Below are 26,496 nucleotides of genomic sequence, written 5' to 3' on the forward strand. Positions count from 1 at the left end.
AAAAGCCACTAAATTTGTTGTTGTTTTTTTTTAATTAATTAATTTCCTCCTTGTTGGGTCGTTTTGATAATTTTCTCTTCCAGTTTTTGTTCATATTGTCTTTCTGATTGCCGCCTTCTGTACACATCATCTGATTTAAAAAAAAAAAAAAAAAAAAAAGTTTTCACAAGTCTAAAATAAAAAATGCCTTACAAATGAGGTCTATAATTTTATATATATAAAAAAGAGAAAAACAAAGTGACATTGTACTGTATCCCCTTTAATGTTCCCATTTTACAAGTTAGAGTGCATTAAATATTTGTAAATATTAAATATATAGCTTATTTATCTTAATTTTGCCTGTTGAAACCACCACCTATATATAAGCTAGTCTGCAACCATAAATTTAAAGGACCAGTCAACACTGTACATTTTCATAATCAACAAATGCATGATAAGAAGACAATGCAATAGTACTTAGTCTGAACTTCAAATGAGTAGTAGATTTTTGTTAAATTGCAAAGTTATGTCTATCATGTGACAGCCATCAGCCAATCACAAATGCATATACCTATATGCTGTGAATTCTTGCACATGCTCAGTAGGAGTTGGTGACTCAAAAAGTGTAAATATAAAAAGACTGTGCACATTTTGCTAATGGAAGTAAATTGGAAAGTTGTTTAAAATTGCATGCTCTATCTGAATCATGAAGTTTAATTTTGACTTGAGTGTCCCTTTAAGAAGCAGAAACTGCTTCTTTATCTTCACTGGCACTACAGGGGTGGCAAGATAAATCACACCTACACTCGTTTGTTCAGAGTGATTGACATGCCCTGCTCTCATGCAATTGACTACACAAGTGGTACATTTTACCATACAATACTGTATAGAAAATGCTGATTGCAGACTGACAGTCTGTCTACATGAGAATGTGTCCATCTGCAATCTTGATGCATTTTTCTCACAGTGTATTTTAATAATAACACAACATGCTGAGTCTAGGGGACTTAGATACTAGGCGCTAGTGACAAATTGGATCCATTATCCGATTGGTTGTGCATCCAGTGACCTCACAGAGACACGGACCAATCAGATCATGCAATAACCGCCGAGGACAGATAAGCTCCAGAGAGTTCTGTTCTAATCACAGCCTTGGGTGCCGCAACCACCTCTGGGAACCTAACCATGGGTCCCACCCCCCATGATGTGCTTTTAAAGGTTCTCAGGAGCTGCAATGAGTTGTGAGGTGCAGGACTTCATCTATGTGTAACAGACATAATAACCAAGGGACACTAATGCAAAAAGCTACATGGACTGATTAATTACAGCAGGTAGACAATGATTTCTGAACTTTAGCCACTATTGTCAATGTGTTTTCCCAGTTATCAAAAAACGTAAAATACTTCTTACGTTAATACCTCTGAAGCACAATATCATTAGCTCCTTAAAATAACTGCTTAAAACAATCACTCAATCTTGTAATCCAAAAACTAAATGTGCAGGATTGGTGACACACAAAATGGTGATTGTGGATTTAGCAATTACATTACAGGTCTGGGTCAGTCCATCTCAAGTGGTGAAATAATGGTAAAGTTTCAGAAATATATTGTGTCATCTATGGTAGCATTCTACCGTAAAAAAATTGAGTTTGAGATTCAACTGTTTATAGAGGTAGGGATAGTATAAATCTGTGAAAAAGCTTACTTTATTCATGCATTTTGATAAATGAACAGATGTAATATAAGCATAACAATTAACAGTATTTGACAGTAATTATGTTTATGATTGACACAAGCTACATGTTTAATTAGAAGTCTCTTGGAAATGTTGTTGAATCGTATGTTGGCAGTAGTCAACTCAGCAGGTGTCAGTTTTCTGAGAACATTGTTCATGGGAACCCACGCTTTTTGTCCAGGTAGGTGGAAAAATTCAATTCGGCTTTTATAGTAAAGTGCTTCTCATGGTTGCACAAATTAGCAAAATTGTTTTTATATTGGCTTGCAAAGATAATCTTTTCTGTTTCTGTGATGTAATTCCAAGAGCTACTTTTGGAATGTGTGAACTGCAACCATGTTGTGTTCTAGATGAGCCTTTATGATGCAAAAACTGCGGCTCTTAATTCCTTCCCCTTTGTTACGAATACGGAAGGCAGTTGCCCTTCGTTCTTTTTGGTTAAACCAAATAAAATAGAAATAAAAATGGTGGGTTTGCAATACCAACACATAGAGGTAAACAACTAAACAAAAATGTTTTTTGTAAAATTAAAAATGGTCAAGCAAGGGGGGGGGGGGGAGTTAACCAGGGAAGCAAGACATGTTTTGAAAGAGCTCCTGAATAAATTTACCATTTTACTGCTAATTCCTCGATTTAACTCCAGTTTTGTGCTGCTTAAACTACTGAAGGATTCAGGGAGTTTCTTCTCTTAAACTCTGACCTGATCAAAGTCCTCTAAAGGACCTTTTAAGTCCCCAAGAGAATTGTCTAAAAGTGCGGCCTGGGAGGTTTGACATGAGGAGACTGAGAACGGTTTGTTACACACCAACCTTCCCAATTTTCCGGGTAGTATACCCATATTACACTTAAGGATACTTTACCATAACTATTTGATTACTCACAATGGAGGATGTCTTGCAAACTCTACAAACTCTATTCTGGGACTTTGAGAAGGTAATGCTCAGAAGTATTGACAGCCTAATATTGCTACGACAAGGTGAAAAGCCGCAGAAGGTTAACTCGCTGACACTCTCTCCAGAAGGGCTGTGATATAGTGATTGGCAGACGCAAGGCATGGAACATATGACCGTCGCATGGAGTGGTCTGACCTCGTGGGATGCGGCCGATCCCTGGGACCAGACTCCCATACTTATCACATGCAAGGCTGAAGACTCGACTGATATCCACGGCAATACACTGCAGGACCCAGCGTACATATATATTATGCCAAAGTGGAAGGGTCCCAGTCATGTGTCCTTTGACCGTCCCATGCTAACTTGGTCAGCAACAAAGAAAGGCACTGCCAAGCATCTACGTGAAACGGAGAGCCGCAACAAAACGGCTGAATCACTAGAAAGCTATCTTCAGGAGGTTAAAATAGCTGCTAAGCAAGTATGGATGAACTTTTATCTCACCCTCTTGGAATGAATGGCCAGGAAGACTGGCATAGGGTAGGACATCGAGTTCTATTTCACATAGACTATATCACTCAGTTATTGCGGTTCTTTTTCTTACTTCTGAGAAACATTGAAAGTTAATTAGCACTTGTAAACTTTACTCACCAGATGTATATACCATTTAATATGTCTATTATATGGTATGCGGTTATAAATTAGTTTACCAGACACTTTTAAGCCTCCATTAGACCACTTCTATACAGCACTGTAGCATATTACATCATATCAGACTTGTAAGAGCTCTGCTAGATGCACTTTAATGGAGTTAACTATCATGCCTTTTGGCAGACGGTGTTTTTAAAACCACAATATCCTGAGACAAAAGGTAAATACCAATCTCCACCACTAGATGGAAGTCAGCAACCAATTATAGTTTTATTTCTCTAATAGTCCTCATTAAATTTCCTATATGACCTAAAGTGAGAATCAACCAGGAGAAGGGAATTGAGTCCCTTCTCCAAAATAAGGATGACGAATTGAGGGATATCAATCTTTCTGACCATACACTCAATTCTGATCATATAGCTGTCCTATCTAAAGGACTATCTTTCTGTCCTATCAACTCTTTGAATAAATTTGATTTAATTAAAGATATCCATCTTTTCTCTAGAAAATTGATGTTGAAAAAGATATATGCTTTCAATCCTAATGTCTTAAATACTGTAGATCTGAGTACTGTTGAAATATTACAGGAATTGAGTGATGATAACATTAATAGTCAAGTAGAGGTAACCTCTCCAAATTCCAACACTTGGAAAACCTCTCTTAGACCTAAATCTACCTATGTTCCCTCTATGTCTACATCACCTGAGATACAAGTATTTGTAAAATGGTTTGCCACCAGATTGAACATTTACCTGTTATCAAAAAGAGTTATAATTTAACACTTCAAGAATCTAAAGCTTTGAAAGAGATTGAATCTTGGCAGAATGTCGTCATAAAACCATCAGATAAGGGCGGCAATGTAGTGTCATGGCCATCAAAAATGTATATAGATGAAGCCACCAGACAGCTGTCTAATTCTAAGTGTTATAAACAATTAATTTTTAACCCTAAAAGTTCTTACCTGACACAGTATAATAACTTAGTCCAACAAGCAAGGATAAATAACATTATCACTGATACTGAGAAAAAATATTTACTGACTGAGAATCCTAAAATCGCTAGACTGGACTTCTTACCGAAGGTACATAAAGACTCCAAAGTACCTCCTGGGAGGCCTATTGTCTCCGGGAATGAAAATTTAACTGAAAATGCCAGTAAATATGTAGACCAGAGGCTCAGAGAATACCTGACCACATTACCTTCATATGTTCGTGACACCATGGAGGTATTACAAATATTACAAAACATACAGTTGACAGATGAGATGTGGCTTGTAACTGCAGACGTTGAGTCACTATACACAAACATAAGACACAATGATGGTATTGAAGCCATCAAGTATTTTTTGTCATCAAATACTAATGATAATGAAGATCATAATACGTTTGTTATTCAACTACTACATTTCATTCTGACACACAACTTTTTCACTTTCAATGACAGATATTATTTACAAACTCAGGGTACTGCAATGGGTACGGCCTGCGCACCAACGTACGCCAATTTATTTTTGGGACATTGGGAGTTCTTTGATGTATTTTCGGATAAACTGAAACAATATACTGACCACATTCCATTGTGGTTAAGATATATTGACGACGTCTTATTCATAAGGGAAGGAACGTCTCATGAACTAGACCAGTTTATGACAAAGGTAAATGAGATTAATAAAAACATTAAATTAATCTATTCAGTTGACCAGCATAAAATATCCTTTCTAGATCTGACAATAATTAAGAAAGATGATGGATTTATTAACACTACCATCTATCGCAAAGATACTGCAACTAATACTTTATTACACAGGTCCAGTGCCCACCCACCCTGTACCCTTAAGGCCATCCCATTTGGAGAATTCCTGCATCTCCGACGCAATTGCTCTAGTGTTGAGATATATTTAACAGAAAGTAAAGCTTTAATGAACAGACTAATTGCACGGGGATACAGCAGGAAATCTGTCAAGAGAGCTAAATATAAGGCTTTGAATACCAATAGAGAAAATCTGCTTGTCCCTAAGGTCAAAAACTCAAATGAATCATATCCCAGACTAATTACTACATACAATCCACAAATGTCGGAAAGTGACTAAGATCATTAATGAACATTGGAAGATATTACAAAATGATTCTGTTTTGAAATCAACTATAGGTGACAGGATCTCTATAGACTATAGGAGACCTATTAGCCTAAGGGATAGATTGGTATGTAGCCATTTTGTAAGATCGGTCAAGAAAAAGGATACAGATCCAGGGATGTACCCGTGTGGTACATGCTCTGCATGTAAGTATGTTTTAAAGACTAAAACAATTGATGACAAAACTGGTAATACATACATATTACCTGCGCATTTTTCATGCAAAAATATAGGAGTCGTGTATGCCCTTTGGTGTCCGTGTAAAATGACCTATGTAGGTATGACGACACGCAAGGTTAGGGTACGTATTCTCGAGCATGCCAACAATATTAAAAATGCCAACAAAGATGAAGTACGAGGCAAGGCTGAGGTACTAAACCAGTTTTTTTCTTCAGTATACACAAGAGAGGAACCATTGAATGATACTTTGGAACAGAATAGAACATGCCAGTCCATACCACTAACTGGGTTTTGTTTAGAGGATATCAGGAAAAAACTAAAAAATATTAAGGTAAATAAAACTCCAGGCCCAGATGGAATACACCCAAGGGTGTTAAGTGAACTTAGCACTGTTATAGACAAACCTTTACTCTTAATTTTTCAAGACTCATTATCCTCAGGCATGGTACCCCAGGATTGGCGTAAAGCTGATGTGGTGCCACTCTTCAAAAAGGGAAGCAGGGATGATCCAGGAAGCTATAGACCAGTTAGTCTGACATCAATAGTGGGGAAGATATTTGAAGGGATTATAAGGGATTATATTGATGAGCATATTCGTGTAAACAAGATTATGAGTTCTAATCAGCATGGCTTTAGGAGAAATAGATCATGTCAAACTAATCTAATTAGATTCTACGAGGAAGTAAGTAAAAATATAGATAAAGGGGAATCAGTTGATGTGATATACTTAGATTTTGCAAAGGCATTTGATACAGTGCCTCATGAGAGATTAATGCACAAAATTAAGGGACTGGGAATAGCTGAAAATGTTAGCTCATGGATAAATAACTGGATAAAAGATAGGGAGCAACGAGTAGCAGTAAATGGATCATACTCAGATTGGACAAAGGTAATCAGTGGCGTCCCCCAGGGATCAGTACTGGGCCCTGTTCTTTTTAATATTTTTATAAATGACTTGGAGCAAGGATTAAATAGCGACATCTCTATTTTTGCAGATGATACTAAGTTAAGTAAGGTCATTAGGTCAGAGCAGGATGAACTCTCTTTGCAAAGGGATTTGCTAAAATTAGAACTATGGGCAAGTGAATGGAAAATGAGATTTAATACGGAAAAATGTAAGGTTCTACATTTTGGAAGTAAAAATAAGCAGGCTATGTATTTTTTAAATGGGACAAGACTTAGCCAAACACAGGAGGAAAGGGATTTGGGAGTAGTAATAGATAACAAGCTAAAGATGAGTGCACAATGCAGAGCAGCGGCTTCAAAGGCTAATAAGATACTAGCATGTATTAAAAGAGGCATTGATTCAAGGGAGGAAAGCATAATTCTGTCATTATATAAAGCCCTGGTAAGACCTCACCTTGAGTTTGGAGTGCAGTTCTGGGGACCGATTGCTAAAAAAGATATTGCAGAACTAGAAAAAGTTCAGAGAAGGGCCACAAAGCTAATAAGGGGATTGGAGAAATTAACCTATGAGGAGAGGCTAGCCAAACTGGGTCTGTTCTCTTTAGAAAAAAGGCGCTTGAGAGGTGACATGATTACTTTATATAAATATATTCAAGGCCCATATACAGAGATGGCAGAAGCTCTTTTTATTCCAAGAAAATTGGTTCTGACAAGAGGTCATAATTTAAGGTTGGAGGAAAGGAGATTTAATCTCCAGCAACGGAAACGTTTTTTCACTGTAAGAGCAATAAAATTGTGGAACTCATTAGCAAAGGAGGTAGTGAATGCCAATACCATAGATACATTTAAAAATAGTCTGGATAATTTTCTGTATATAAACAAAATTCATGGATATGATTGCTAGTATTAAATGGGTCACATTTTAATGGGGTTATTTAAGCTTAACTGGAGCTTTTTGTAAGTATTTTAGATTTGTATAGGTTGAACTCGATGGACTTCAGTCTTTTTTCAACCTTATCTACTATGTTACTATGTTACTATGTAAAAAGGTGACATCTGTTGCAAAACATTTTCAACATTACCACAATAGTACATCTGCAAACTTACAATATACAGTCATCCAGAAAGCCTCTTTGGGAATAAGAGGAGGAAATTTGGAGAAAGTATTACTAAAATTAGAATGCAAATGGATTTATCGTTTAAATTCAGTAAAACCTAATGGTATGAATGATTTTAACAACTTTTTTGTATACTTATGTTTTCACTGTTTCTCTTTTTCTTTGTTTCTGTTTACTAGCTCACATAGGTTTATCACTTATTTACGTCACATTTTGATATTAACATGATAATATCGTGTTGATATCTCTTATTTAATTTAAGCATATTTATTAATACTCAATATTTTTGCACTTCATCACTTTATTAAATATACAATATGCGATAATGTTTCTGATCCCTTATGTAATTCGCACTTTTATAACTTAATTATTTTTTCACTTTTATTCTCATAAATTTCAATGCATATGAGATAATCACTTAATGAATTCAACTCATTTTAACCACATTTGAAACTATATAGTTTCTTATATAATTAATTCTTTCTTATCATAGGTATAATGAAATTAACCCTTTGCAAGATGAAGTTGATACCTTTACTGTAATTGCGAGTATGCATAATTGGTTAACCTGTTAACAGACTTTTTGTTCAGAATTTATTCAGATACATATATAGTGAATAACAATATTCAGTGAAGTCAATCTCAGTAATATTAAATGACATGTATATGCCCGTTGAGGAAATACATCTAATATCTTTCTGATCAGGGGCTGAGCAATGAATGATATATGTTAACTATTATTCGCAATAACTGTGTATTACATTTATTGTAAATCAAAAGATATATAACCTGTCAATGTAAAATATATATATGGATTGAGAGTTTAACATAAAACAACATATGGTCAACATATGGTCAAGGTGTCTACCCAATTAAATGTGAACTCGGCAATGTCATCCTATATTCACATGCCCTTTGATATCATCGAAACCCATACTCAACATATATTTTTTATAATGGCTTTTTCCTTGTTATGATACTCTATCACTTAACATATTTTATTACCGTATCGAGGATAACAATTAACTTTGCCTATTGTACTCTTTTTTTGACACAATCTGTCAACTGGGAGCTAGGTAATGAATAATACATGGTAAATGTCATCATCCAATGAAATGAATCCAGATGACGTGATTGTATACTTACACGCCCCTTTACGACATGGGAATATATGATAGGTATAATATCCATACCACACATTCCATCAGTGAAGGCCTCTCTGGAATACTGAATGAGAGATCGTAAACACTATTACCATATATATCCAAACTTAGTAATGTTGCTCTAGATTCATTTGCATCTTGGTAAAATTGGCATTTATTTTGGATACGGGATTGATCATATATGTTTCCTTGGCCATTTTATGTTAAGTTTCGTTATTCTAACGTTCAGTAATAGGTATATTCTGTACCTGAGTCCTTGACAAAAATTTACTGTACTGATCAGGATGACAACATATACGTCTGATAACACATTTTGTCTGTTGGAGGTCCGGTACTGTATAATAAATGGTAAACATGATCAGCCAATGATGGTAAAGCAGATGACGTTACAAATACAGATACACACCTCTTCATGACACGGATTTGTATTGAATGACAGATAGTGAACATTACTATTATATACAGCGAAACTTAATAATGCTGCTCTATATTTATTTGCTGTATTGATTTACTGTACTGATCAGGATGACAACACACACGTTTGAAAACACTTTTTGTCTGTCGGAGGTCTGGTATTGTATAACATATGGTAAATATGATCAACCAATGATGGTAAAGCAGATGACGTTACAAATACAGATACACGCCTCTTCATGACACGGACTCCTATTGAATGATAGACAGTAAACAGTACTAGTATATATAGAGAAACTTTATAATGCTGCTCTATATTTATTTGCATTCAGGTAATATCGGCACTTATTTTAGTGATGGAGTTGATCACATATTTCACAATATAGACGTCGGATAATACATTGTGTCCATCGGAGGTTGGATAATATATAACTTATGGTAAACATGATCAGCCAATGATTATAAAGCAGATGACATCACCAAATACACGCCCCTTCGTGACATTGACACCTACGTCAGGAACAACAACCATATTTTATATCCTATCAGCTACTGTCTTTCTTATAGACGTGTTTCAAAGCCAATCATAATGTTGAATTCATATAACAGGCTTGTCCAATCACATTGTGAGGAGGGTCTTATAGACTCATAAATATCTTGCTATAGCAGCGGCTCGCAACCCCTCTGAGGAAGCGTTTTTTGCTAAACACGCGTCAGGTTTCCTCTGGGATAAGCTCAGTCTTTCCCTTTATTTAATTGCTCACCTTCATTGTCCTAAGAGCCATATTCATTCGAAATACGTCCAGCAGCATATTTACTATTGTAAAACTAATTATAAATTAGCCCTCGGATTGTAAGGGCTTAGCCATTATTTTTGTTATATATGCTGCTGGCTAGACTATTACTCATACAATAATTTTTATTGATAAAGCAGATCAATAGTTCAACCTGGGTTGATGTGTTTTTAATTTTTCAGCTCAAGCTATTGTATGTGTGGTTTAATTTAATTTATTAATAAACTTTAGTGTGTGAATGATTTCATAATTTCAGTTTCATTTGTGTGATTGTATATTGGGCTCAGTTATAAATTTAAGACACAGATGTGAGTTTTCTATCCATACTTGTAAATCTTTTACAATTATTTTGTTAGTTGTGCTCTGTTCTATTACTCATAATCTGTGGCAGGGAGTCAAAGTTGTTATATTTAGATTACACAATTTTTGGCTATTTGCCTTAATATATTGACCTCCTGCTTATAGTATACTCAGCCCCCTCCCCCCTACTCTCATTTAATTTCAGATTACCTAAAGTGACACTGATTTATAGAACCTTTTCTTAAAACTTAATTTAGGTCCCTCCTACCCAGTACACCATGACTGAAGCCTATAGATCCAGATTTAATACCGACATACTCTCCTACGCTACACACTATATGTCAAGGTAAAGATGTACAACCGTAGTTGAGACCCCACCGAGCTATATGTAGACATTCAATGATCTTTTAGAAGTCAGACATTCGCAACTTGGTAACTTTATTAATTAAATTATTCCTATACTTCCAAGAATCCAATTTTTTTGTCACTAGATCCGCTTCCCCCCCGTAATCGTTTACTTGAGTAAACTTAAAAATATATATATCCTTAGACCTATATCCCCCAATTACCATTATAAATGAAGACTAATTACAGAAGGGATTGAATAATGTATAATACTTAAGCCTAGTTCATCTAACCAAATAGTACTTAAATCCAGAGGATTACGTTGTACACTATTATCTAGAAATTAGAGTTGAGATCCTAATATAGCTCCCTATACCATAGAACACGTCTATTAATAATTGCTTTAAAAAAAACTATCAGTGTATTATATAACAATAAAGAAATCCACAGGAGATGCAACTGAGAAGAAAAAAAAATAGTCAAGCAACCTATGTTGGACCACTTGAGATGTATTAACATCCATGCCCCCCCTCTATCAGCAGATATACACATATGCCCCAATGCACAGTAAAACTTAAAAGGGACATATATTGCTTTTATATAAAAGAATGTGATTGTCCAACACTTCCTAGAGAGACCAAAAAGCAAATTCTATAACCTAATTTTTCAAAATGTTGCAGATGATATAGCTGGTTACAGAATTTGTCTACTTATTTTTTTTTATTGTTTAAAAAGATAGATCACACCTTTAGCACCCATACCCCAGATTGCATAACCAACATTGTTATAGTACTTTATAACCTTTAAACCTCTAAATTTCTTCCTGTTTCTAAGCCTCTGCAAGCCGCCTCTTATGTCAGGGGATTTTACCAGCTTTTCACAGCCAGTGCTAGTTTATGTGCGCCATATAATGTGCTCAATCCCATGGAGTTATTTATGAAGCAGCACTAATTGGATACAATGCAAGTTTGTAAATAGCAGTCTGTAGAGGCATAGATACAAGGTAATGACAGCAAAACTAGGGAATGGACAATAAAGGGAATATCTATCTTTTTAAATAATACAAATTTTCAGGTACACTGTCCCTTTAACATCCCTTTAAATGGAGACAGATTGTATTAGAAGCAATGTTGCTATTTCAGGTGTATTACAAAATGAAAATGCTGTTTTATATGCATTCTGTCTGGGCTAAAATAAGGCAGCTGGAACAAAGAAACAAAGTACTCTTTGCATGTTATCAGTGGGGCAGCAAAATAGCCAAGACCCTGAAGGATAACTTGGCCTGCACAGCTGCAGTAACTCTTGCAGGCAATGCAAAGGAAGAGGTTAAGGCCTTCACCTACGTGAGGAGTGTCATAGACAAACAGGGTAGCACCTATGCTATATTCAAGGCAAGAATCAGCAAAGCAAGCACTTCCTTCATTCAGCTAAAGAAAATCTGGAGCTCCAAGATAAGGCTTTTTAACACCAAGTAAAATCGGCATTCTGTATAGAGCAGAAACTTGGAGGACAACAGTGACCACCACCACCACCAAAGTGCAGAAATGTATCAACACCTGTCAAAAAAAAATCCTCCAAATCCACTGTTCAAACACCATTAGCAACAACGACCTATGACAGCAGACTTTCCAACTCCCTGCCCATGAAGAAATCATGAAAAGACGCTGGGTCTGTATAGGTCACACTCTCTGCAATCCTGTGTCAAACGTTACCAGGCAAGCCCTGACCTGAGACGTCAAGGAAAAAAAGAAAAGAGGGAAACCTAAAAACTTCTGGTGCTGAGACCGCGATGCTGACTGCAAGGAGATGGGCTACACCTGGAGTTAGATTGAAAGAAAAGCCCAAGACATAGATGACTGTAGAGTCCTGGTTGACAGTCTTTACCCCACGAGGGGTAGCAGGTATAAGTAAGTTGGCAATATAGAACGTTATAAACGTAAGAAGAAGGAAAAAGTAGTTGGATGGGCGGCCACGGAAACTTGAAAATATGCATCTACTGGTGCATAAATAAAGATAATGATTGAAGACCAGGGGTAATATTTAGGAGGCTCAATACAAGAGATTAAGGAAAAATTACATTCTAAATACAAACATTTACTGCCCCTTTAAGGAAAAATGTTTAAAGAGAAACTTACAAAATGTTTCCTTGCCAATCCGCACATTGATCATGAACCATTCCATGGCACCTCCCAGAATAACAAAGAATGGGAGGAACCTGTAGATGCCAAATCTCTGCTTCCCTGGGATGAGGGTAAGGATGGAACCTATTTTACTTCTGCCTGACATACTTGAGAAAGATGTGGAAAAATATGTAGGAGGAATTAAATTATCAACCTGCAAAATAAAAAAAATAAAAAAAAATAACATTAAATTGAACATGTTTAGCTATCGTGCTTCATATAAAATGCAATTATTTATGCAAATTGAGTACTGGAAAATGCAAGTACTGAAAGCTACAAAACACTTTTTATTTTAGGTTTTAAACCTAATTTAAAAAGTTATTTTATTTACAGTGCAAAAAGCTCTCCAACTGCTAGACTCATTAATGCTTGAGTTAATCCCCAAAGCCAAGGAGCCACAATTTATACGATCCACCCTTTTACATAATCGTTCACATAATGCTTGTTATAGCTCAGTTTTAAAGTCTAGTGATAAAAGTATATGCTCTAATTTAAACATGTAATTTTAAAGGGACGTTAAACACAAATTGTAAACTGCATAACAATGACCTTTTATATCTGAGAATAATTTTGCAATGAATAATGCAGCTTTATTTTGTCAAATGAGCATTATATTTTCTCTCTTTTCATTGGTTTCCCTGTCCCCCAAAACAAAAGAACCCTCGCTAACCAATCACAAACTAATATGCAGACATAGCATGAACTTTGCTTGCACATGTGCAGTAAGGAAAGAAACTGGGGTAGCCTTCTCTCTTCTTTTCCCATAAGATGGTGGTTCAGCTTAGTTAATTAGTTAAAAAATCAAACATTTATTTTATTTAAATAATATTTATTTAAATAAACAGACATATATTCTTTTCTAATCTTGATCTAATAGCTAAATATACATTTATATATACACAATCATTTTAACATCTAAACTACCTTGTATGCTGCTGCAAATAAGTGTTCCTATAAAGATTGTTTCTGCAAAATTTATAATCCACCATAAAAAAGAAAATGAGTACAAAGAATGTGAAATAGGAGGGGGTAAAAAAGGAGACTTTAAGATTAGAGACCAAGCAACTCAATGGGCTCGCTTCCATTGGTTTGTTAAAAATGGAGCCGTAAGCTACCGAAGTGGCCAACAGCTAAAAGTACTTTACGGCTCCATTTTACTACCATTTTTCCATTAAAATATATATATATTTTTTTATTATAAATGTCCGACGGCATTACTTTTATTTAAGATCCAACTCAATGTACAGAACAAAAAAGAGGAAAAAAAACAATACTGACATCATGTTTACATAATAGGGGATAAGATACAATTCAAATTTTTAAAAAGCAATAAAACGAGTATCGATCCTAGATTAACTAAACTTGAAAATACATAAAAACAAAAAAAATCAATCGTCAGTCGTTGCCCCCTTAAAAAAGCAAAAAGTGAATCATAGAGTCATAAACGACAATGTTCATACTACTTTTCTCAACATGATTCTCATGTTATTTTTTTTAACCTTGAGTGGATACCATTTTTTAAATGCACTCGCAAAGAAAAAACAAAAAACAAAACAAGAAAAAAAAAAAAAAACTACCTCTACCTACAAACAAAATCAGCATGCTGCTACCCTGGCTCCCCAGAAGACCCGAGTATGACCCTTTCCCTAACTCTTATGCCTCTATCCAGATTGTGGGAAGAACTCCTTCAGCAACCAATAGCTGAAAATATACTACTGTACTTTCTTTAATCGGGAGATAAAATGCCTTTGATCTGCCAAGGGCCATGACAGGATCACTTTAAGCCACTTTCTGAAATAATTTCTGAAGTGAATTTCCCGGAGTAACTTATAATCATATAGTTCTATGTTCATCTGCAGTTTTAAAGCGCTGACAAATTCAGCAATACTCTGGGGCCTTCCAGAATTCCATTTCCTAAGGATTAAATTGCACACAACTAATATCGAGATATTGATTAACTCTTGGTCTCCCCTCTGAATCAGAAGCTTTATAAAAATAAAAGATAGAATAGCTAGTGATTGTAACATATTTTTAAAGGTTTCTATTTAACCAGTAGTTGATCTTACCCCAGTACTGCCTAATCTTTGTGCATACCAAGAAACAGTGAACCAAATCAGCCCCTTCTGACCCACACTTCGGACATTTACGTCTCTCTTCGTTTTGTGCCCACTTGTTGATCCTGTCCGGGGTTAAATAGTATTTATTCAATAATTTCAGTTGCGATTCCCTCAGGCTATAATTAGATGTGGCGGCATCTACTAAACTTATACTTTTTTCTATTTCTTGAGTCGATAATTCTGGGAAATATTTCACATATCCATCCTTTAGCCGCCCTAAATATTCTTGCCCCCCCTTTATCAGCAACCTCTGATACCAATACTTAATTGAACAAGCTCCTGCTTTGTACAAATTAATCCCTGCCTCCATCTCCTTCCAATCCCAGACCCTACCTAACTGATTCATATAACTTCTAACCTGTAAATAGGCAAAAAAGTTTTTAGAGGGAAGATGAAAATTCTTCTCTATCTCTGTATACGTCTCTATACATGTTTTATCTTTGTTTAGTATCTGAACAAAATTCACTAAGCCTTTCTCAAGCCACTCTTTAAAAACAGAATTGTAGTAGCCCGGTGAGAAGTCAGGCACACCTATTATTGGTAAATAACGTGATGTACAGTAATCAATAGCCAATATCTTAAGTACTTTCTGCCATGCGCCAACTATGTTCGCAAAAGTTGGCATCTGGCACACATTACTGGGAAGTTTACTAAAAGGCTGGTGAAGTAATGCCTTCAGATTGAATGGCGCAACTAACTGACTCTAAATCACCATACGTGGTGTATTCTGCCTCTGAGAGCCAATCCACTGCATATTTCACCACCGTTACCCAGTTATAGTATCTTAAGTTGGGTAAAGAGAATCCCCCAAACTCTTTTAATTCCATGAGTCTACACATTGCCAATCGAGGTTTTTTTTTTTTACCCCAAATGAATCCCGCACATGCCTTATTGTATCGAATGATGTCCTTGACGGTAATAAATATAGGTAAATTCTGTAGCAGAAACAAAATACGTGGAAAAACTATTGCTTTGATAATCATGACCTTTGCAGATAGAGATAAAAAAACGTATTCAATTTATTAAATTCACTGTCTAACTTATTGAAAGCCTCAGTAAAATTCAAATGGTACCACTCATTCGGATTATTTCCTAATTTAATCCCTAAGTAATTAATATAGCTTGATTCTTTAAATGGATGTCTATTATACCTTTCCGGGGTCCTATGGATGCACAATATCTCAGACTTACTAGAGTTTATTTTATAGCCTGTAAATTGACTAAAGTTTCTTATGATATCTAAACATTTGGGGATGTTATGCTCCGAATCTTTAATGAAGAGCAGAATATCATCTGCATACAATGAAACCACTAAGTTCCTGTCTCCTAAATCAAAGCCCCTTTTTTCTTACCTTAAATAAATCGCCAGCAGTTTCAGCGCGATGTTAAATAACAAAGGCGAGAGGGGACACCCCTGTCGGGTGCCCCTCTGCAATGTAATATATTGTGATAATTCATTGTTTACTAATAATTGGGATCTTGGTTTATTATATATCATCTTTATTATATTTAGTATGTTACCTACAAACCCGAATTTCGCTAACGCCATAAACAAATGATCCCATAAAATGGAATCAAACGCCTTTTCTGCATCAATAGTTACCATTACCAAATCGTCCTTGCTATTCTTACCCAACCTCTCCCGCTCATTATAATAGTAGTCTAATGTTATTAAGACCCTGTGCATATTGCGGACCGGGTTTCTCCCCGCCATAAAACCAGCTTGATCTTCACTTATAAGACCCCCCAATACATTTTTAAACCTCTCCGCTAGAATAGCCATCAGAATTTTATAGTCTAAATTTAGCAGGGAGATCGGCCTATATGATCCCATATTCTGCGGGTCTTTCCCTTTCTTATGCACCAGAGACACTAGTGAATCAGCAAAATAAGGTGAATTCAATTCACCCTGCATAAATTACTGATTAAACAGTTTGCCCAGAACCTCCAAAACATTGTCTTTCAGTATTTTATAAAATTCTGCTGGTAGTGCGTCTGGACCAGGGGCCTTCCCTAGTTTCATTTTATCTATAGCTGCAGCTATTTCATCTATGGAAATTTCTCTATTAACTTGATCTAATTCTCCCCTAGATATTACTGGCAGCTTTATATGTTGCCAGAATTTATCTTTTTCCATCCCATCCACAGGCCTTTCTGTAAATAGCTGCTGATAATATCTCAGGAAGGCTTCCCTAATTTCTGACGCCTGCGAATATACCATCTTGTCATCCTTAATTAAAGATATCAGATTTTTTTTCTTTCTAAATTTTATAAGTTTTGCTAAATATTTGGCTGAGATACCTTGTTGTCCCTGAAAATGCACTCTTGCTTTCAACTCTTCCCATGATCACTTTGTTTGTAAGAATAATTTCCATTCTCTTTTGGCGTGGGTATATCTTTCCCAAGTTAGTGGAACTGGGTTATTTAAATACCTTCTAAACATATTTTTGAGTTGATTTGCTAATTGTGTCTCCCGACTTCTGGACTTTTTATTGACTCTGATCATATAAGCCTGTATTTCCCCTCTAACAGCCTTTCCAGCTTCCCAAAAAATCTCTGGTTTATATAAATAATCCTCATTTAACCTTGCCATCTCTCCACCAGCCATCTGCAAAACTGTAAATTATTATCCATGAATTTTGGAAAGCTAAAGGTATTTAAAAAGTTCCCCCCTTTACTATTAAAATTAAATTCTAGACTAATTATTGCGTGGTCCGACACTACAATCTCCTCTATTTGAGAGACCATATCTAAACTCAGGAGCGTATCCTCTATTAGAAACATGTCTATCCTTGAGAAATTTTTGTAGGCTCTTGATTCACATGAGAATTTGGTAAGGCACTGAGGTTGAAAGATATTTGGAGGTTGCAGCATCCAGATGGATGCTGCAACCTCCAAATATCTTTCAACCTCAGTGCCTTACCAAATTCTCTCATATTATTTGCCTCTCTTAGCTGCCTAGATGAACATTCCTGTCTGAATCGATCAGTTTCAATGTACATTACCCTGTTAAAATCCCCCATCATTATTAGGCTCTGGCCCAAATATAGTACTAATTGTGCTTTTAATTTTAACCAGAAATCTAAATCCATTCTGTTTGGACCGTATACATTACAAAGTAACCAAATTCTTCCCCCAATCTCTACCTGAAGAATTATGTAGCGACCTGCAGGGTCAAGCTCTTGTTTGACTACTTTATATGTGACTCTTTTATTGATGAGAAAAGCCACCCCGCATTTTCTCTTTGTACAGGGTGTAGCAATGATCTCCTCAACCCAATTTGCCTTCAACTTGGGGATTTCAGATACCTTTAAATGTAATTCCTGTAAAGCAATTAAATCTGGGTTATGTTTCTTAAGGACTTTTAAAATATGTTTTCGTTTGATTGACGACGTAAACCCCCCTATATTCCATGATACCAATTTTAGATCTTCCCCCATACGGTTACCTCACATGGAGAGCCATTGTAGCCGGCATACAAAAAAACAAAACAAAAAACAAATCCCCCCCATGCAGGCACAAACTAAAAGAACTACCCATGTTCACTATAATCAAGACCCACTTGGCTGGCAGAATAAGACCCTCAACTGGGTTCCTGTCCTCTGCTCTCACCTACTTCTAACGGAAAGGCCCCCCTTCTACCTTGTGCAATTTTTACTACCGTGATGTTATTTTTAATGCAGAATGCTTTAGCCTCAAGTGTAGCAATCCGCCTCAAGTGAGGACAATCCGCTCTTCCCTGTCCTCAATTATTATTTTTGCTGGATATCTCAGAGAAGCTCTTAATCCTGCATTAATGCAGCTAGTACAATAGGGGGCCATTTCCTTCCTTTACGCAGAGGTCTCTACTGAGAAGTCTTGAAACAAAAAAATCTGCTTGTTATCTACCAATAATGTCTTCCTCTTTCTGTAATACTGCATTAATATAGTCTTATCTGCAAAGTTCAAATACCTAATCATAATCATCCTTGGATGCTTTTGCCCTTCCGCTTGTTCTCTATAGGGACCTACCCTGTGGGCCCTCTCAACTAACATCCTCCCCCCCTCCGGCTGAACTTCCAGTAACCTGGGGAGAGTCTTAGAAGCAAAATCTATCAAGTCTCTATAGTCACTGCTCTCTGGGAGACCCACCACCCTTATATTATTTCGGCGGGACCTGTCCTCTAGGTCTTCTATTTTAGACTGTAACATTTTAATTGTCTCACTATTCTTTTTCGTTTGTTTCTCTTAAGAACCACAAAAGTCCTCCAAATCAGATACCCGTGTTTTGACTTCCAAAAGTCTGTTAGAGAACTGTCTTATCTCTGCTGTGAGGTCTGCCAATTCCTTTTGTACTAGTTCAAATTAAGGTAAAATAAGTTCAGCTAACTGATTAAACATTGTCTGTACTTCTAGCTGTGAGCCCTGTAGGCTAGATGAATCTAATGGAATCTCTGTATTCTCCTGCGCTGATTTAATTTTTCTCTCTTTCTTTGCTGGCATAGCTGGTGATTTTAATCTAGTGTTAGTGACAAACTTTTCCATTAAACTTGTGTTTGTAGATAATGTGAAAACAAGGATATTACCAAGAAGTGCTATAGTCTATTAGGTGTGTATGCCCAAGAGGCAATATCTGTGAAGTTATACGGTGTCCTATCCCACTTGGAGACAAACTTGTGAAGAAAAAGAAAAAAAAAAAAAGAAGAAAATAGAGAATTGTGCAAAAAAAACGAACTACAATTACGTTATCCGGTGACCACGAGAACAAACAAAGAAAACAAACAAAAACCAAACAGCTCCACTAGTGTCCTCAGCTATACCAGTTAACTATCTCAACCAGCAGAACACCAACTATTCCTGTCTTTAATGAAACACCTATATGGGCCCTTCTAGCTCAGACAGACCAAATATTACACTCAGTCTATAATATTTCTCTCAAGTCCCTTAAAGGGACAGTAAACCTAAAAAATAATGTTATATAATTCTGCACATAGTGCAGAATTATATAACATTATTTTAGTGCTATCGTTATAAAAGCTTTTTTTCCCCTTTTAATTTTTTAAAAATATGCCCGTTTTACAGACCCGCTCTCTGCTCAGCGGGTCTGTTTTCTTTACACAGCGCATCGGGCCAGCTGTATAGTCACAGCCCAGCCCAACCGCGCCATAACATTAAGTGCAGCTCGCTCCTGCTGTCAGACAGAGCAGGAGCGAGCTGCACTTAATGTTATGGCGCGGTCGGGCCGGGCTGTGACTATACAGCTGGCCCGATGCGCTGTGTAAAAAAAACAGACCCGCTCAGCAGAGAGCGGGTCTGTAAAACGGGCATATTTTAAAAAAATTAAAAGGGAAAATAAGCTTTTATAATGATAGCACTAAAATAATGTTATATAATTCAACACTATGTGCAGAATTATATAACATTATTTTTTAGGTTTACTGACACTTTAACTGTCTTAGAGGCCTTTATATTGTAAAACAACTTTGCAGCAAACCTTACGAAACATACATAATCTGATATATTCATGCAAAAAATTTTTTGCCCTATCTAACAAGTAAGCACAGATATCAAATTCTAATAACTATGTGATCACACTGTAACTATTGCCTTCCTTTTGCAGATACTTTTCACATGTTAGAATACCACATTTTAGGCATATAATGCTTATGATCTGAATATAACTCAGAATGCAGGACAGAGAACTTTTTTTTTCTCTCTCCTCTTTTCCCTTTTCTTTTTTTTTTTTAGAATCCCGTATGTTATATACTTGGGGAAGGGAGTCAGTTGCAGCAACTGAACCAGACATACACAGTAAGTGTAGATTCACCCCAGAGGAAGAACTTTTCTTCACTTTCTGCGATTACATTTTTTTAGTGAAAACTTTTCTGCAGGTCATTTTGAAATAAAATAAAATTTTAAATCAGGTAGCTACACAAAATAATCAGTTCAATTGTAATGTGTTGATTATCTGGAGAGTAAAGCATTTTTTTTTTAAGTTTTATAATTTAGGGCTGCAGTTAAAAAATGCATTGTTGCAAAAAAAAAAAAAGTCATCTGAAAAAATGTTTCCTTTTCTCTTGGTTTAACATCACAAGGTAGAAATGTAGTAATAAAAAAGATGCATTGCTAACAAGAACATCTTACATTCAGAAAGATGAGAGCCAGGAAACAATAAATGCACTGCTGCTTTGCAACGCTACTCCGTATTTGACTGTTCTCTTCAAACAGCACTTTGCTCTGGATGCACTGTGATAAGGAACACTTACACAGTGCAGCCAGAGCACAGCACTGTTTGAAGAGAAGCACAGTCTAATGTTGAGTAGCACTGCAAAGTGTGTTAACAGTTCCTGCATGTGTCTAATGTTGAGTAGCGCTGCAAAGTGTGTTAACAGTTCCTGCATGTGTCCTATTCTTTCTGCAGACGTGCTGCATTTTCTGCGATGACATCTCAGATCACAGGATATTCTGCCTTGGGGAGATTCACATTCGCATAGGGATTAAACACTTGCAAAACATGAAGGCACTGATTAAAGAGACCTAAACATAAAGAGGTAAAATACTTTTCAACATTTTCAGCGCCCTGATAAAAAATGTAATCCTACTGTTATGAATATAACTTAATATACAGAATAACAACCTCCCCCATAAAAAAGAAAATGAGTACAAAGAATGTGAAATAGGAGGGGGTAAAAAAAGGAGACTTTAAGATTAGAGACCAAGCAACTCAAAGGCCTCGCTTCCATTGATTCGTTAAAAATGGAGCCGTAAGCTACCGAAGTGGCCGACAGCTAAAACTACTTTACGGCTCCATTTTAGTACCAGGTTTCCATTGAAATATTTAGTGCATTGTGTGCAATTGCTCTTTTTGGGTAGCTGTAAGTTAACGTTGTGTTAAAGCTTCCATCAGACGTTGGATTTCTTGAAAATCAATTTGTTGCTAAGGTAACTCGATCTTACGCTATAGAATTTACGTTTAATGTCCGTGCTCCTTACCTGTGATCACCTCTCAAGAACAATAAAGATACACTTATTTATAATACATATTTTTAACAATAATCAAATACTATTTTTTAATATAATTATATTTACCGCTTCATAAATATAAGTAATATGTATTGCTGCCCTAGGCATAGGTCTAGTTTGAATTCTGTAGATATGTTCTTGCATATATTATTATATTTAAATATATACTGATATTTCTATTAGAATATAAGTTCAACTATTCCTATACATGAGACAACAATAAATATTACTTATAACAATTTATTTCTACATTAAAACACTTGCATCATTTCCAAGTTATATAATTTCAATAAAAAATAGCTCTCAAAAAGCACAATTTTCCTCTTTTACACCTAGTTGAGCTGGGTGTAATATTTCTCAATGTATCGACAGCCTCCGACAATGTATTAACGGTTTGCTCTTTCATTGGAAACCCGGTATCATTTATTGATTAACGGCTTCTATTGCTTTCTATGGGCTGCGAAGATTTTTTCAGCAAGCCGGAGTCTGGCTTCAGATATTGAGGTATAACGCACCATTGGAAACAGTCGATAAACGATATTGCTTCCGACAGCATATTTAACGGTTTGCGAGTGCACGCAAACCTAATTACGGCTCAATGGAAGCCAACTCTATGTGTTTATTTCTTGCAAATTATTTAAACACATAGTTAAAGTACAACTCAGGAGCTATAGAGAACTGCTGGTCCAGAGCAGAAAGTGCAGCTGAACAAATCCATTGGGTCATGTGACAAGCACTGCGCGCGGTGTTTGAATATCAGTGATACATTTAAAATTAAGCTAAAGCGTATTTTCATTGCAACTTTAAACTTGATCTAAAATATCACTAATGTTCAGGATGTGTTTACACAAAGGGGAAATGTTACCACCACTTTAAGATAGTGTTGTTGGTAATATTTATAAGTAACAGAAAATGTTACAATATTAAAGTAAAGAAAAAAAAAAATTAGCAAGGGAATAATATGCAGTTGTGTTTTTTATTATATTAGTTGCTTAAATATAGAAAAACATTTATTTTATAAAGTAATTGGCAGCAACATGCTGAAAACTAGGATTCCCTTACTATTAAACATGATTTAAGCAGTGTTCTTCACAGAACCTATTTAATGGGCACACCACCCAGCTGATTTTACTGACCACCCGGCTATAAACCCAAACTTTTTCTTTCATTATTCAGGTAGAGAATACAATTATAAACAGCATTCCAATTTACTTCTATTATCTTATGTGCTTCATTCTTTAGGTATCCTTTGAAGAAATAGCAATGCACATGGGTAAGCCAATCACACAAGGCATTTATGTGCAGCCACCAATCAGCAGCTACTGAGCCTATCTAGATATGCTTTTCAGCAAATGATATCAAGAGAATGAAGCAAATTAGAAAATATAATTCAATTAGAAAGCTGTTTAAAATTGCATGTTCTTTCTAAATCATGAAAGAAAAAAATTGTGTTTCATGTCCATCAAGCCAATATTAACCTAAAATTAGCTAATATTAACTGTTTTCAATGTTTGCTCCACAATTTATGATTAAATCAGTATATGTTAAATTGTGCAATAAAACATTGGATAGCTTAAGTAACATTTATAAATAACAGAAAATATTATAAAATTGCAAACTATTACACTGCTAGCAAACCAGCTACTTCATAATGCCAACCTGGCTAGCACACTTTGTTTGTGGAGAACACTGTGTAGAGTCAATTTAACCCCTTCCCACCCTTAGGACATTCTATGCCGTCCTAACTGCATTGGGCTTTAGCGCCCTTAGGATGGCATATAACGCCCTAGCCTTTTAGCTGTACTGAAACCAAAGATGTTTCCTGAAAGGGATCACGGGCTGGAGGGGATATCTAGCGTCATAGGCACTGCCCACGGACACGATTCCATCATTTAAATTTTTACTTATTTATTTACATCGAAACTTTGTTATCTTACAGCTGAGAGTTGGAGCTCCTGAAGCTGTCTTGCACTGAGGTGGCTGTGCGCGCATCCAACATTCCTTTGAGGATGCGTGAGCAACTACAGACGGCGATGGACGCGTTACAAACGCAATTATAGTTTAGATTTGCTTGATTCTTTTGTTATACTTTGTTGAAGGAACAGCATTGCGCTACTGTCAGCTAGCTCAACACATATAGCTAGCCAATCACAAGAGACAAGTGTGTGCAGGCACCAATCAGCAGCTAGTTCTCACTAGTGTAGGATATGTGCATATTATTTTTCAACAATGGATACCAAGAGAACAAAGCACATTTGAAAATATAAGTGAATTTAAAAGTGTGATAAAATTAAATGCTCTATCTGAATCATGCAAGTTTAATTTTAACTTTCCTATCTCTTTAACTTACTTTTTAATGTAGCACTGAAATTCAAATACTTGCGCTACGGAGCTGACGGATTGAACTGTTCTCCAATCGGCTCTCCAACCATACGGCACTCACACATTTTTTTTGTAATTTGAGCATCGATTGGAGAACAGTTCAAACCGTTAGCTCACAAAAAAAATATTTTGAAGAGGATGGCCAAAGAGCGCGTTTTTTATTTTTATTTCAGTGCTAAATTAAAAAGTAAGCTAAAGTGTATGTTCATTACAATGAATGAATTAAAATCCATCTAAAATATTTATAGAACATTCTGTTTATAGAAAGGTGAAAACCATCACTTTAAGATAATGTTGTTGGTCACTGTTCTGTACATCATTTTATTTATCAAATCATATGGCTGAACAAAAAAAAAAAAAAACCTTGCTTCCAAATTCTGACCTAATTCCGAAGTTCTGGAAAAACATCTGTCAAGTGCATTAGAATTGTCCTTTAAGGGGCATGAAACCCACATTTTTCCTTTCATGATTTAGAAAGAGCATGCAATTTTAAACAACTTTCCAATTTACTTCTATTATCTAGTTTGCTTTATTCTCTTGATATCCTTTGTTTAAAAACATATCTAAATAGGCCCAGTAGCTGCTGATTGGTGGCTGCACATAGATGCTTCATGTGAATCACCCATGTGCATTGCTATTTCTTCAACAAAAGATATCTGAAGAAAGAAGCAAATTAAATAATAGAAGTAAATTGGAATGTTGTTTAAAATTGCATTTTCTATAATTCATGAAAGACAAATTTTGGGTTTCATGTCCCTTTAACAAGACTTAAATTACATTAAATTCAAAAACCTGAAAGAGCAATAATTAAACATTCATGTAAAATAAGCTTGGAGTATGAGAACTTATAATTAAAGGGTCCAAGGGACTTATATCTGCAAAGTGTCACTGGTGATGGTGTCAACAACAAGTATGGGTGACAAATACAAGTGCATATAACTTATGAATGTGTTGGTAGTAGACAGCACCTAATTGAAAAAAAGTAACACTCTAATAATAATAATGTTTAACAAAAGCAATTCTACAAACACAAATATGTTTATAGTCATACATAAAATCCACTACAGTGCATTAATATAAGTTCCATTAATATACTCTACTTAGGTGGAGAATAAATCCCTTCAAATAATTTCTTTACTTGTATGAAATGCTTATTCTTTCAGAAACCTACATATTATTTCCTGCAACCCCTACATGTGCAGAAGAGGACTGCTACACCTGTTACAGCCTGCTCTGGTAAACAATGAGTTAATAGGCAGTTAAGCACATACCTTAGTTACAGTCTTACAGCATATTCATTCTACTTAGGTCTTTCCAGAATTGTTTTACTGCTTCACAACAACTTCTTTATAATTTGCATTTAAAGGGACAGTAAACCTTAAAAATAATGTTATATAATTCTGCACATAGTGCAGAATTATATAACATTATATTAGCCAAACTTTGCATATCATAATATTCCATTTTTATTTTGTAAAAATACCGCTGTTTTACAGACCCGCTCTCTGGGCTCTGCTGAGCGGGTCTGTTGTTTTTACTGAGCGCATCGGGCCAGCTGTATAGTCACAGCCCGGCCCGACCGCGCCATTAGACACAGTGCAGCTCGCTCCCGCTGTCAGTCAGAGCAGGAGCGAGCTGCACTGTGTCTAATGGCGTGGCTATACAGCTGGCCCGATGCGCTCAGTAAAAACAACAGACCCGCTCAGCAGAGCCCAGAGAGCAGGTCTGTAAAACAGCGGTATTTTTACAAAATAAAAATGGAATATTATGATATGCAAAGTTTGGCTAATATAATGTTATATAATTCTGCACTATGTGCAGAATTATATAACATTATTTTTAAGGTTTACTGACCCTTTAAACACAAACAAGCCACCTACATACATATATTATTATTCTTCACTGTACTCTTCATGTTTGAGCAGTAATGAACCCAACCCAAGGTGCCCTCCTAGGCTGCAACAGGCTTTCTACTCTATTAGACATGCAATGTTATTAAAGTCACATGACTAGTCACATGGTATACATAGCTACGGGAAGCAGCAGGTTCAAACCAACAGAGATTGTGTCATATTTCCCTGCTGAGCTCTCAGTGCTTATGTAAATCATGCACAAGAATGGGAGATAGTAGGAGCAGCATTAGTGCTCTGGTTTTACCTAACACTTGAATGTGGGAAGGAAATCATACAATAAATACATAGCTTGTA

General features: G+C 35.9%; 1 protein-coding gene across 2 annotated transcripts; it reads right to left on the reverse strand.

The window, feature by feature from the left end:
* LOC128635893 (small integral membrane protein 4-like) lies at window positions 1–26,226 on the reverse strand. Of its 2 annotated transcripts, none has more exons than XM_053688993.1 (3): window positions 26,174–26,226; window positions 12,744–12,942; window positions 1–130 (listed from the first exon to the last, which is right to left on the reverse strand). In XM_053688993.1, exons 2-3 carry the CDS (start codon window positions 12,892–12,894, stop codon window positions 39–41), a joined length of 243 nt encoding a protein of 80 aa, XP_053544968.1. In that variant the 5' UTR covers window positions 12,895–12,942; window positions 26,174–26,226; the 3' UTR covers window positions 1–38. The 2 variants fall into 2 exon arrangements, with proteins under 2 accessions (XP_053544968.1, XP_053544967.1); XM_053688992.1 differs by lacking the exon at window positions 26,174–26,226 and adding an exon at window positions 25,561–25,592.
* Window positions 26,227–26,496: the final 270 nt, after the last annotated feature.

This window comes from Bombina bombina, chromosome 7 (assembly GCF_027579735.1).
Source record: "Bombina bombina isolate aBomBom1 chromosome 7, aBomBom1.pri, whole genome shotgun sequence".
NCBI classification, from domain to species: domain Eukaryota; kingdom Metazoa; phylum Chordata; class Amphibia; order Anura; family Bombinatoridae; genus Bombina; species Bombina bombina.